The sequence below is a fragment of the Bubalus bubalis genome, chromosome 7 (genome assembly GCF_019923935.1).
Source record: "Bubalus bubalis isolate 160015118507 breed Murrah chromosome 7, NDDB_SH_1, whole genome shotgun sequence".
NCBI lineage: Eukaryota > Metazoa > Chordata > Mammalia > Artiodactyla > Bovidae > Bubalus > Bubalus bubalis.
In genome coordinates, this window is record NC_059163.1 from 12,686,535 (window position 1) to 12,701,024 (window position 14,490).

Below are 14,490 nucleotides of genomic sequence, written 5' to 3' on the forward strand. Positions count from 1 at the left end.
TTTCCTATCAAAACAAGGAGTCCAGAGGAAGACAGCTCCAGGATCAGACAGGAGTACAGCAAGGACCCAACCTCCTTCCATCTCCTTCTTCTGTACCTTGGCCTCTCTTTCTTGGGCTTGTGGCTTCATGGTCACAAACTGGCTGCCACAGCTCCAGGCTTGATGACTTCCTCCTACAGACACATTTAGGCAGGAAGAGAGGCAGACCTCCTCCTCATCTCTTTCTTATTAGGGAAATAAATCCTTCCAGGGCTATCCAGCAGAGGCCCCTTACCTCTCATGGTTAAGACCAGGGGTCAGCAAACATTTTCTGTAAAGATCCAGACAGTAAATATGGCAGGTTTTATGGATCATGTATGGTCTCTGCAGCAAATTCTTTTTGAAACTGTTTTTTAAAAAAACTTTAAAAAATGTGAAAACCAGTCTAGCTCACAGGTGTAGGTTACCCACACATGGTCTAGAGCTATTCACATGCCCACTTCCATACTGATGCCCAGCAAAGGGGCAGGGGGTTCACTATATTTTGACCAACCACCCAAAAGTGAGTGTTCTAGAAACATCCGCCAAGACAGGTAGGCAGCCCTGGTGGCTGTCAGGGAGACAGTGGGATCACTTCCTGTCCCAGGGTGAAGAAGCGATTGGCTGCTGGTTTTTTCCCTACGGAGGGGGAGAGCAGACCCCACCTGGAGACCTCCGTCGAGCTGGGTCGCCTGCTTGGCTCCTGATCCAGACCAGGCAGAGCGCGGCACATCCTAATGGAGTCTCCTGCACTCTGTATTAACAACCAGGCTTAAAGCGCCCTCTTGTGCCTTAAACGTGAACGACGGCCCGGAGGTGTAGACCAGAAGCGCGCAGAGCAGCTCTACCAATTGTACAGCTCACACCAATTGTACAGTTCCCAGCGCCTGCTGGAAGAACTGACTCACTGGAAAAGACCCTGATGCTGGGAAACATTGAAGGCAGGAGGAAAAGGGGACGACAGAGGATGAGATGGTTGGATGGCATCACAGACTGGATGGACATGAGTTTGAGTGAGCTCTGGGAGTTGATGAGGAACAGGGAAGCCTGGCGAGCTGCAGTCCATAGGGTTGCAAAGAACTGGACACGACTGAGCGACTGAACTGAACTGAACTGAGCGCCTGCTCACGTTCTGCAATAGTCTGGAGTCCCGAGGGCGGCACACGTGGTCATGCAACCCCTGTGGTGAGGCCCTGGGGCAGAAAGAGGCGGAGCCGCGCCCTTCCAAGAGAGACTGCTAGCAACTAGTGGCAAAGGGCGCCAAGGTGAAGCGTCACAGCGAGTCTACTTAGACTGATATCAGTGGAAAGGGACGAGACAGCTAAAGAAGGAAGGAGGGAGGGGAGGGGAGGGAAGCAGAGAGAAATAAAGTGCAGGTAGGGATGCCTGGGGGAGAGGGAGGGACCAGCACAAGATGATGGAGCCGCAGAGGCCAGATCCTGAAGACTTCGACAGACCACCGTTAGGAGTTTGTGAAAAGTGAAAGTTACCCAATCATGTCCGACTCTCTGCAGCCCTATGGACTGTAGCCCGCCAGGTTCCTCTGTCCACGGGATTCTCCAGGCAAGAATACTGGATTGGGCTGCCATTCCCTTCTCCAGGGGATCTTCCCGATCCAGGGATCGAACCCAGGTCTCCTGTAGTACTTTCTTTTAAAAGCAACCGGAAGCCACCGAAGGGTTTTAGCGGGTGACTTAATTTGATCTACTTTTTTTTTAGACAACTAAAGTGCCTATTCCCCATGGTGCTTCCTATGTTATTAGGGCAGAGGAAACAGCACACCAGAAGTACCACCCCTTTGAGCATCAACACACTACATTCACGCTTCTCCTGCCCTTCCCCACCGTTCGCTTGGGGTCTGCTCACTAGACCCCAAGAGCACTCTCCCCACCAGCTGCCCTGACAGGTCCCACCCTGGCCTCATGCTGGAGACTCTCCTCTTGTGAGAATCCGCAGCAAAACACCCTGATCCTCCAGACCTCTCGATGGATCAAGGATGCCCCACCCCCGCCCCGGGGATTGAGAGGTGGTGGGGGACACATGGGGGAAGCATCCTTCTTAAAACTAAATAGCTCTCTCAGCTTCCCTGTGAGAACTCAAAATCTTCCCGGTCCTCCCCTGGGACGCTGACAGCCACCTCTGACACATCGCGGGAACCCAGAGCCGTGGACAGAGTCCAATCAGGGCACCTGTTACTCTAGAGGCTGGTCCCACCCCCCTCACTTTGGCCTCAAAGTGCAAGTGAACGCAGAAGAAAAGGCACCAGCGCCCCCTGCTGGCCGTGCTCTTCTATGGCAACGTCCACAATCCCACTGAAGAACTAGCTGTTTGCAGCAGCGTCCCCTTCACCGCTTCACCGTTTGAACTTATGACCAAACTAGACAACATATTAAAAAGCAGGGACATTACTTTGCCAACAAAGGTCAGTCTCGTCAAAGCTATGGTTTTTCCAGTAGTCATGTGATGTGAGAGGTGGACTATAAAGAAAGCTGAGCGCCGAAGAATGGATGCTTTTGAACTGTGGCGTTGGAAAAGACTCTTTAGAGTTCCTTGCACTGCAAGGAGATCAACCAGTCCATCCTAAAGGAAATCAGTCCTGAATATTCATTGGAAGGACTGATGCTGAAGCTGAAACTCCAATACTTTGGCCACCTGATGTGAAGAACTGACTCATTGGGAAAGACCCTGATGCTGGGAAAGATTAAAGGCAGGAGGAGAAGGGGACAATGGAGGATGAGATGGTTGGATGGCATCACCAACTCAATGGACAAAAGTATGATTAAACTCCAGGAGTTGGTGATGGACAGGAAGGCCTGGCGTGCTGCAGTCCATGAGGTCGCAGAGTCAGACACGACTGAGCGACTGAACTGAACTGTAGCAATTTACAACTGGGCAAAAAGGGAGACATTCTTCCGTGAATGTAGCGGTCTGTACACACATCCCCAAGCAACTGTTTCATGGTTATATTCACTGAATTGCATTTCTTCGTGAGATGATATGTATAATAGAGAGGGAAATGCAACAGGGTTTTTTAAAAAGGTTTATTGGTCCTGATGCTACAACTTCCTCATGATGCAGGTGTGATCAAAGGTTCCCTCCTTTCTAATAGAGTAGGAATTCTTATCCAGCGAGGTAGGGAGCTTCTGAGACTTCGTAGACAGACCCTGGAGGTGCTTGGTAAACTTGAAGGGTTATGCAGTTAGGGAGGCATGAGTAGTGATTGTTCCAGCTGGACTTCATGATGATATTCACCCTGGGGAGATATAGGAGGCTAATGTGACCTCCAGATACAGACATCTAGACAGATGCTGGTGGAAGCGATGTCTTTTGTAACGTGCCACGGGGCTAGTTGTGATCCTGGGAGTCCAACTCCAAAGTTTTTGCTCTCCCACTTGGCCTTACCAACAGCTGTGATACCCAAAAATCACAAGTTCAAATCGTCACTTGATGGATGAGCTCAAGTTGCCAAACACACAGGCTCCTCCCCAGTCTGGTTGCAACAAGTGAGAACAGGTGAGTAAGAGATTTTTCTGGTAACTTGACTGCCCAAGACATCAGTCCTCACAGTAAAGAACCACGTGGGAAAACAAACCCATGTCAGGTTTCTGATGGACATGGAATCATCCCTGGGGAGCGAGTTGGGTGATGTTTACAAGCTGATGGCATTGAGCTACCCCATGTCTGGGATCTACCTGCTTCCAAGGAGACCACACAGCAGTGACCTTGACACCCTCCTCCCAACAATGATGGGTGAATATTGCACGGTCACCTTCTTTGATGACTCTAGTCCATCTTCCTTATATTCACTTTCTCTTCCTTCTCTTTCAAATGTTTTTATTATGAAATATGTCATGCATATCAAGAAGCACAGAAGAAAATATATGAATGCTTCTATACCAGTCACTTTGCCAAAGACATCAAACATTTCAGACACCACATGTACTTGGATGCAAGTAGAGACCTGGTTAGTCTCCACCCCAGTCCTGGCCCTTCACTTCCTCCCAGCCCTCAGGGAACCACTACACTGAACTTGCGGTGCCTCCTTTCTTCATATATGTTTATAATTTTACTGTCTATGGATGTAGCCCCTAAACATCAGAAATCATTTTGCCTGTTAAAACGCTATATTAATGGTATCACACCAGTTATAGTTTTCAGAAATTGTTTTCCTGTTTTAAAATGCTATATTAATGGTATCATACCAGGAGATTAGCCCTGGGATTTCTTTGGAAGGAATGATGCTAAAGCTGAAACTGCAGTACTTTGGCCACCTCATGCAAAGAGTTGACTCATTGGCAAAGACTCTGATGCTGGGAGAGATTGGGGGCAGGAGGAGAAGGGGACAACAGAGGATGAGATGGCTGGATGGCATCACCAACTCGATGGACGTGAGTCTGAGTGAACTCCGGGAGTTGGTGATGGACAGGGAGGCCTGGCGTGCTGCGATTCATGGGGTCAAAAAGAGTCGGACATGACTGAGCAACTGAACTGAACTGAACTGACTGACCAGGTATAGTTTTATGCTATTTCATTCTTTTTTTTTTTTTGCTATGCCTCGAGGTATGTGGGATCTTAGTTCCCTAACCAGGATTGAACCCTGGCCCCCTGAAATGCTGCAGTGGAAGCATGCAGTACTAACCACTGGACAGCCAGGGAAATCCTGCTACTTAATACTTATTTCAGCATTGTCTTGTGGGATTACCCAGGTTGATACACATCCTGGCTCATTCATTTTTCACTCCTGTATAGTATTCCATTGCCAGATTAATCCATAATTTATTTATTCATACTCCTAAATGATGGCCATTTAGGCTGTTTTCAGTTTTTCCCAATGACAAGGGCTATTGCTCTGGACATTTCTGAACACAGCTCCTATGTGTGACAAATATATGTGAGCGAGGGTACCTCTGGGGTACATACCCACAGAGGATTGGTATTGCTAGATCTCAAGGAATGTGCACCTTCATCCCTAATCAATATTACCAATTGTTCTTCAGTCTGGTTTTACCAATTTGCTCTCCTACCACCCATGTCTGTGAGTTCCTTTCTTTCACCTCTTGCTGACAACCTTTGCCAATCTGATGAATGGGAAATGCTATCTCATTATTATTTTAATTTGTATTGCTCTCATTCTAGCCCTGAGATCTGGACACTTGTTAACTGCACACTCTGCTTCCTATTCTGGAAATTGCATTAATATCAAGGTAATGAATTTTCCTTGGTGCCTAAGCTGGTTGAGTCAGGATGCTTGACTACTCATGGGTTGAAGCTGCCTGGCTAGAATAGCCACCCCTGATGCTGTGCACTCTTCCTGTTTAGTGAAAAGAGATGACCCATTTTTTAAGAACACTCCCAAATGCCCTGAGCCCCAGAAGACTGCTGACTTTTCTGAGCTCTAATAGTGCTCAGAAGAGGTGCTTTGAAGGAGGTCGCCATTATCTTCATCACCTCCACCATAGTTTGGCCCCAGGTAAATAACAGGGTGGGTACACAGCTCCACCCATCAGCAGAAAATTGGATTAAAGATTTACTGAGCATGGCCCTGCCCATCAGAACAAGACCCAGTTTCCCCCTCAGTCAGTCTCTCCCATCAGGAAGCTTCCATAAGCCTCTTATCTTTCTCCATCAGAGGACATACAGACTGAAAACCACAATCATAGAAAACTAACCCATCTAATCACATGGGCCACAGCCTTGTCTAACTCAAGGAGACTATGGGCCATGCCATGTGGGGCCACCCAAGATAGACGGGTCATGGTGGAGAGATCTGACAGAATGTGGTCCTCTAGAGAAGAGAATGGCAAACCACTTCAGTATTCTTGCCTTGAGAACCCCATGAACAGTATGAAAAGGCAAAAAGAACACTGAAAGATGAACTCCCCAGGTTGGTAAGTGCCCAGTATGCTACTGGAGAGCAGTGGAGAAATAACTCCAGAAAGAATGAACAGATGGAGCCAAAGCAAAAACAACACCCAGTTGTGGATGTGACTGGTGATGGAAGCAAGGGCCAATGCTGTAAAGAGCAATATTGCATAGGAACCTGGAATGTTAGGTCCATGAATCAAAGCAAATTGGAAGTGGTCAAACAGGAGATGGCAAGAGTGAACATCAACATTTTAGGAATCAGCGAACTAATATGGACTGGAATGGGTGAATTTAACTCAGATGACCGTTATATCTGCTACTGTGGGCAAGAATCCCTTAGAAGAAATGGAGTAGCCATCATAGTCAACAAGAGTCCAAAATGCAGTACTTGGATGCAATCTCAAAAATGACAGAATAAACTCTGTTCATTTCCAAGGCAAACCACTCAGTATCACAGTAATCCAAGTCTATGCCCCAACCAGTAATGCTGAAGAAGCTGAAGTTGGACGGTTCTATGAAGACCGACAAGACCTTCTACAACTAACACCCAAAAAAGATATCCTTTTCACTATAGGGAACTGGAATGCAAAAGTAGGAAGTCAAGAAACACCTGGAGTAACAGGAAAATTTGGCCTTGGAGTACAGAATGAAGCAGGGCAAAGGCTAATAGAGTTTTTCCAAGGGAACACACTGGTCATAGCAAACACCCTCTTCCAACAACATAAGAGGAGACTCTACACATGGACATCACCAGATGGTCAACACCAAAATCAGATTGATTAATTCTTTGCAGCCAAAGATGGAGAAGTTCTATACAGTCAGCAAAAACAAGACTGGGAGCTGACTGTGGCTCAGATCATGAACTCCTTATTGCCAAATTCAGACTTAAATTGAAGAAAGTAGGGAAAGCCACTAGACCATTCAGGTATGACCTAAACCAAATCCCTTACGATTATACAATGGAAGTGACATAGATTCAAGGGATTAGATCTGATAGACAGAGTGCCTGAAGAACTATGGACGGAGGTTCATGATATTGTACAGGAGGCAGGGATCAAGACCATCTCCAAGAAAAAGAAATGCAAAAAGGCAAAATGGTTGTCTGAGGACACCTTACAAATAGCTTGGAATAGAAGAGAAGCAAAAGGCAAAGGACAAAAGGAAAGATATAAGCATCTGAATGCAGAGTTCCAAAGAATAGCAAGGAGAGATAAGAAAGCCTTCCTCAGTGATCAGTGCAAAGAAATAGAGGAAAACAATAGAATGGAAAAGACTAGAGATCTCTTCAAGAAAATTAGAGATACCAAGGGAACATTTCATGCAAAGATGGGCTCAATAAAGGACAGAGATGATATGGACCTAATAGAAGCAGAAGATATTAAGAAGAGGTGGCAAGAATACACAGAAGAATTATACAAAAAAGATCTTCATGACCCAGATAATCACAATGGTGTGATCACTGACCTAGAGCCAGACATCCTGGAATGTGAAGTCTAGTGGGCCTTAGGAAGCATCACTATGAACAAAGCTAGTGGAGGTGATAGAATTCCAGTTGAGCTATTTCAAATCCTGGAAGATGATGCTGTAAAAGTGCTGCACTCAATACGCCAGCAAACTTGGAAAACTCAGCAGTGGCCTCAGGACTGGAAAAGGTCAGTTTTCATTCCAATCCCAAAGAAAGACAATGCCAAAGAATGCTCAAACTATCACACAATTGCACTCATCTCACACACTAGTAAAGTAATGCTCAAAATTCTCCAAGTCAGTCTTCAACAGTACACGAACTGTGAACTTTCAGATGTTCAAGCTGGATTTACAAAAGGCAGAGGAACCAGAGATCAAATTGCCAACATCCACTGGATCATCGAAAAAGCAAGAACATTCCAGAAAAACATCTACTTCTGCTTTATCAACTATGCTAAAGACTTCGACTGTGTGGATCACAACAAACTGTGGAAAATTTTGAAAGAGACGGGAATACCAGACCACCTGACCTGCCTCTTGAGAAATCTGTATGCAGGTCAGCAAGCAGACTTGCTTGTCTAACAGCAAGCAGTTAGAACTGGACATGGAACAACAGACTGGTTCCAAATCAGGAAAGGAGTATGTCAAGGCTATATATTGTCAGCCTGCTTATTTAACTTATATGCAGAGTACATCATGAGAAACGCTGGGCTGGATGAATCAGAAGCTGGAATCAAGATTGCTGGGAGAAATATCAATAACCTCAGATATGCAGATGACACCACTCTTATGGCAGAAAGTGAAGAAGAACTAAAGAGCATTTTGATGAAAGTGAAAGAGGAAGATGAAAAAGCTGGCTTAAAACTCAACACTCAGAAAACTAAAATCATGGCATTGAATCCCATCACTTCATGGCAAATAGAAGGGGAAACAATAGAAACAGTGACAGACTTTATTTTCTTGGCTCCAAAATCTTTGCCAATGGTGACTGCAGCCATGAAATTAAAAGATGCTTACTCCTTGGAAGAAAAATTATGACCTAGACAGCATATTAAAAAGCAGAGATGTTACTTTGCCAACAAAGGTCTGTGTAATCAAAGCTATGGTTTTTCCAGTAGTCATGTATGGATGTGAGAGATGAACCATAAAGAAATCTGAGTGCTGAAGAACTGATGCTTTTGAACTGTGGTGTTGGAAAAGACTCTTGAGAGTCCCTTGGACAGCAAGGAGATCCAACCAGTCCATCCTGAAGGAAATCAGTCCTGAATATTCATTGGATGGACTGATGCTGAAGCTGAAACTCCAATACTTTGGCCACCTGATGTGAAGAACTGACTCATTGGAAAAGACCCTGATGCTGGGAAAGATTGAAGGCAGGAGGAGAAGGGGATGACAGAGGATGAGATGGTTGGATGGTGTCACCGACTCAATGGACATGAGTTTGAGTAAACTCTGGAAGTTGGTGATGGACAAGGGAGGCCTGGCGTGCTACAATCCTGGGGTCGCAAACAGTCAGACACGACTGAGCAACTGAACTGAACTGAGCTGAACTAATAGTATCCTGTGTCTACCTCAAAATCACCAAGCCTGGACCAGTTGTTCCCAGAACTACTGTGATTCCCTGTATCTCTTGGCAGGGCTTAGAACCCACAGGCTGAGGCCCTAGGGCTGTACTGGTGGATACTGATAGAACAGGGAGAAATTAATGTCAACCAAAATGGGATCCCTTGGAGAAACCAGCATTCACATAGGGTCGTCTCACACAGGCTCATTTACCAATATACCCAGAGACTCGGAAGAAGATGCTTGCCAGGGTGTCATTTACAAAAGCAAACAAACAAGCAAGCAAACCACATAAATGTCTCTAAGTGTCCAACATCAGGGTTTGACTAAATCAGCTATGGCACAGCCCTCCAAGGAATGTACTTTGAAGCTGTCTAAAGTCATGTTACAGAAGAGAACACAGTGTCTAGGAATGCCCTTCAGGAGTCTCTACTTGAGGTCCCTGGGCTCCTAAGATGCTTCTGGAAAATGATCGGCATCACCTGAGATGCTTAGTTAAGCATCCAGGACTGAACCCCAGCCCAGCGGAAGCTGACATTTCACTGAGGAGGCAGGAATCCTAACAGAGGCCCTAAATGATTCTAATGCACTCAACTGTGTGAGAATAAGTGCCATGGGAACCCTGAAATACCCTGGTATCTTAAGATTTAAAAAGCAAGTCACATGCAAATACAACACGTATAAAGACAGTACTGTTTGTGCTTGTGTGAGTGCATATGTGAGTCTATGTGCCATAAATGGGTACCCAGGTACCAAAAATTAACAGCAATTACCTCTAGATTGCAAGTTCTCAACCCAGGGACTATTAACAATTGGAGCCAGACAATTCTTTGTGATGGAGGCAGTCCGGTGCGAACCTCTTTCCCGGCCTCTACCCATGAGTTGCCAGTAACGCCCCCTGTTGCTGAATGCAAAAGCAAGTGCAGAACGAGAAGTACCGTTTATGCTGTGGCTGTTTGTTCACAAGTTTGTCTCCCGCACCAGACTCTTGAGATTGAAATAGAATATCTAGACATTTCTCTGCTTGAGTCGGTTTTATAATTTCTGTAGCACTAGAAATTTACCACTCAAGACGTCCCCTAGTCACTTGTGCTGTTTATCTGACTTTGTTGTTGCTCAGTTGCTAAATCGTGTCTGGCTCCTTTGCGACCCCAGGGACTGTAGCCCACCAGGCTCCTCAGTCCATGCGATTTCCTAGACAAGAATACAGGAGTGGGTTGAAGAATACTGGAGCTCTCTTCCAGGGGATCTTCCCAACCCAGGGATTGAACCCAAGTTGCTTACGTCTCTTGCATTGGCAGGTGGGTTCTTTACCACTGAGCCACCTGGGACATGCCAGGGTACACGCCGGTATACTAAAGAGGAAGGCATACCGCCCCCTAGTGGTTAACAAAAATGTCTCCAGACGTTGCCCAAATTGCCCTGGAAGGCAAGATCATCCACAGTTGAGAATCACCGCTGTAGATGGAAATTATAACAGATAATGTTTTACTTTGTTTTTTAGTATCTCTGCCCATTACTTAGTTTTTTCTAAATTAATATAAAGTATTTCAGTCATGTAAAAATTTGAGTGTTTCTTAATGTTCCACTCTCTGTGCTGTCAAAAAAGAAAAAAAAGAAAAACACTCAGATGAAAAGATGTTCACATTAGTATTTACAGTAAGTAAACTGGTTTTATTATGACTTTAAAAGACAAGAAAAAGCATATACAAAGCCATCCCAAATGTCACTATTCCTTCAGAGGCTTTAAACTATTTATAACCTTTGGATAAGCATCTCGATTTTAAGACTATATCTTAAAGAAGCAATCCTAAATATGAAAACTGTTTTACATACATGGTTGATTTTTGCAGAGTCACTTAATAAAAACAAAAAGTTATAAACACTCTAAAACCAATAGTAAGGAAAATGAAGTTAATTACAGTGCTTGATAGACTAAAACATGAAAACGATATTTACAAAGAGTTTATAACAATGAGGGGAGAAGGTTAATGCCATATTGTTAAGTGAGGGGAAACGCATACAAAATTGAATATGTTGCATATCACTAGCAAGTATAACAAAACAGCAATAAAAAGAATCCTTTGCTTTCAAACAACTAAAAGAAACACATCAATCAAGTTGTTAGAAAAACGACTGTCAAGATCTTTATCTTTAATTTTCTATCTATATGAGATGGCAGGTGTTCACTAAACTTATTGTGATAAACATTTTATAGTGTATGTAAGTCAAATAATTACTGTATACCTTAATACAGTACTGTATGTCAATTACATCTCAATAAAACTGGGGAAAATGTCAATTAAACATTAAAAAATGATTGTCAATTTTAAAAATTATTATTAATTAAACATCCTAGGTGATTTTTCTCTCTCTATTCTTCTAAAATATCCAAATTTTCTAAAATAGGCCTATATATCTTTATAGTGAGAGGAAGACAGTAAAGATGTATTTTTTTAAAAACTTCAGAACGATTACAATGAAAATGTGCCAAAATTTCAGGTGAGAAATATGTCTTTGTATTGATTTATACACAGTTTTCCATCCAGATGATAAAATAACTTTGTTCAAAAAATTAGACATAAAATATTTAAAAATTAAAAATCTTCAAAAGTACAATATAAAATAAATGGAATTGTAGCTGCATTCACAGTTCTGAGAAGGGTAAAATTTAAGGGTGATTAGACTACCCAGATGGTCAGAAAAAGACTGTATATTGTAACACAATAACAGAAAGCGATTTTAATGAAAAACAAACTGGATATATATTTTTTCAACCTGCAACCACATTCTTTGGAAACAAAGGATCTCATTTTGAAGGAGATCAAATTTGGGTTTGATTAGAATTAACTAACCAAGGGCAGATTTCAGCCACCTCATCGATTTTGATCTAACTCGTTTACACTCATCCAGGGTGACGGGCAATTCCAGCTCATGGGAAAAGCAATTATCCCAGACAAAAGGGGCCCTTCTCGCATCTGTAAGGCAATATTTGCCCGACCTCGCCATTCCCAGGTGGCTCCAGCGAATTCTCTTGTTAGTGCTCCCCTCTGTCTCTGATGTGGACACAGATTATATCTTACAATAGACCTCGAAGAGGGAGGCAGCTGCGTGCATTCGGTAGAAAATAGAAAAGGGCATGGCCAGGTTGACCACAATTATCCAGGGTTCAAAGCCAAAGACAATTTCCTCCAATCCGTTGTCGTACTCAGGGCGGCAGCCAAAGGCGGGAGGGATCCAGAGCTGCAAGAGAAGAGGAGACGGTCCCAGCAGTTGCTGGGGGGTCCCACACAAACCCTGGTGCTGACCTGGACTCAGGGAAACCGAGTCACACCCGACCCAGAGCCAAACAGGCCCCACCCGTTGTCTCCCATCTCCATGCAGCTGGCCAGTGCATTGAGCCCCAATTCTGCATGAAAGCTCTTCAAACTCACCTGCTTCTCTCCATCCTCATAGCCCTCACCTTGGTCTAGTCCCTGGTCCTTGGTCTCCCCACCTGGACTGCTGCAAAGCCTCCCAAGACCCCCCACTCCAGGGGGCACCTTCGATCCATCTCCCTGCGATTCCCACAATGTGTCTGCAGGGATGATCTTTATAAAGCACACACCTGACCTTGTCACTCCTGCGGGTCACTCACGAGGGCTCCGTATGCCTTCAGGAGAAAGTCCAAATCTCCTCAATAATTAGACACCTGTCCACATCTTCAGGTCCTTTATCACTCATCTCACTCTGCCCCACCGGACTGTGCACAGCCCCCAAATATGCCTTTTTTCCCCCAGTCTTCAGGGCTTTGCTCCTGCCTCTTCCTCTATCAGGGACTCCCTGTCTTCCTTCTTCTGTGAAGTCCTACCTTCTTCCAAGTCTGGAGTCACCTGCCCTTGCAGGAAGCCCTCCTCGATCTCACTGGTCAGGCAGGAACTTCCTCTGTCTTCCCACAGCCCCACCGTGTTTTCCCACAGTGGTGCTCCCTATTTTTCCACACCCATCTGTACATATCACCGTTGGTGCTTGCAGATCCTGGGCCCATGGGTCTGGGCTGATGGTCTTTTTTCTGGCTTGTCCTTGGCTTAGAAAGACAGCCCAGGCCCTGCTCACATCCTCCTGACCAGGGGGAGAAGTACTGCCTTGGAGCCAGCCGTGGGTTCCTGCCACTTACAGACTATGATTTAACCTCTCCAAACCTTGGTTTCCTCATCTGTAAAATGAAAATACTAACACCTGTTATCAGGGGGCTCAGATGAGAATAAGATGGCACCTAAATCTGCAAAACATAGAGCAGTAACCTATTATATTTGTTGCTCGTGGAACCTATACCTTGGTTCCCCCTTCTCAGCCTTCCTGTTCCAACTTCTCCTCCACCTCCCCTTAAATTCTCAGGCTCCTAGACCTGCTTCTCTCTCACACCAACACTTCTGCAACTTCCTCTATCCCCACACTGTGGCAGGCAGGCTCTCAGGTGACCCCCTGCAAAGGTCCCACCTCCTGGGATTCATGTTCCATGGAGCCCCCTCCAAAGCTGTGAGTTGGACTGATCCAAAGAATATGACACCAGTCATGCGATGTCACTACTGAGGTTAGGTTACAAAAGGACTCTGGAGTCCATCTTGCTCACCCCCTCCCACAAGAATGGAAGCCAGCTGCCACATGAGCCACCAGAGGAAACCAGCTGCCACGTGAGCCACAAGAGGAAACTGACTGCCATGTGAACCACAAGGGGAAGCCAGATTCCACATGAGCCACCTTATGGAGAGGCCATGTAGCCAGGAACCGTGGGGCGGGTGAGTCTCAGGCTCGCAGCCAGCAAGGAACTCAAGCCCTCAGCCCAACAACTCACCAGGAATTGAGTCCACATATATGAGCCACATAAACTCACAGCTGCATATATGAGTTTAGAAATAGACCCCTTTCCCCAAAACAGCCAAGCCAGGGAATGACTGCAGCCCCAGCAGACAGTTTGACTACAGCCTGTGAGGGGCCCAGAGTAGAGTCGCCCAGCTAAGCCACGCTCAGCTTCCTGACCCAGAACAGCTGTGCAATGATAAATGTCCGTTGTGTTAAGTTGCTGAATTGGGGGTCATTTCTTACACATCAGTGGGTAACTGATACAAGTGACTTTCATTCACATCTCCACACAGAAACCTCTCAGGCTTATATCTCTAGCTTTGGGTTCTGGGTTCTGGGTCCTTAGAAGTATTCCTCCCACGCCAGCTGGTTTTTCTTGCCTCCTTGGCTGGCTCCTCTTCCTTTGCTGTCTCTCAGTGTTGGCTGGTCCCAGAGCTCATTCATTCCCGGGTCCTCTCTTCCCTACACCCATGATCCCAGTGATTTCACCCAGTCCAGGTTGTACATACCAGCTGTGGGCCCATGACTTCCCAATCCAAATCACCAGCCTGGTCCACCCTTGGAATTCCAGGATCATATATCTCACAGGCTACTCAGCTGTCTACAACATATCTCAAACTCAATATTACATTCCCATTTCTCCCCATCTCCTTGGCAACACCTTCTTCCCAGGGGCTCAACAAAACTCCAGTGTCATCCTGGTCTTCTGATTCGTTCTCATAACCACCCGCCTACCAT

General features: G+C 45.4%; 1 protein-coding gene across 1 annotated transcript in view; it reads right to left on the reverse strand.

Moving 5' to 3' along the window:
* Nucleotides 1-10,168: 10,168 nt before the first annotated feature.
* Nucleotides 10,169-14,490, reverse strand: part of OTOP1 (otopetrin 1) — a 45,044-nt gene continuing 40,722 nt past the window's right edge. Inside the window, exon 6 of the mRNA XM_006043820.3 lies at nt 10,169-12,153. Coding sequence (XP_006043882.2) covers nt 11,983-12,153 — 171 coding nt within the window. The 3' untranslated portion in view covers nt 10,169-11,982. The remainder of the gene's footprint in view (nt 12,154-14,490) is intronic.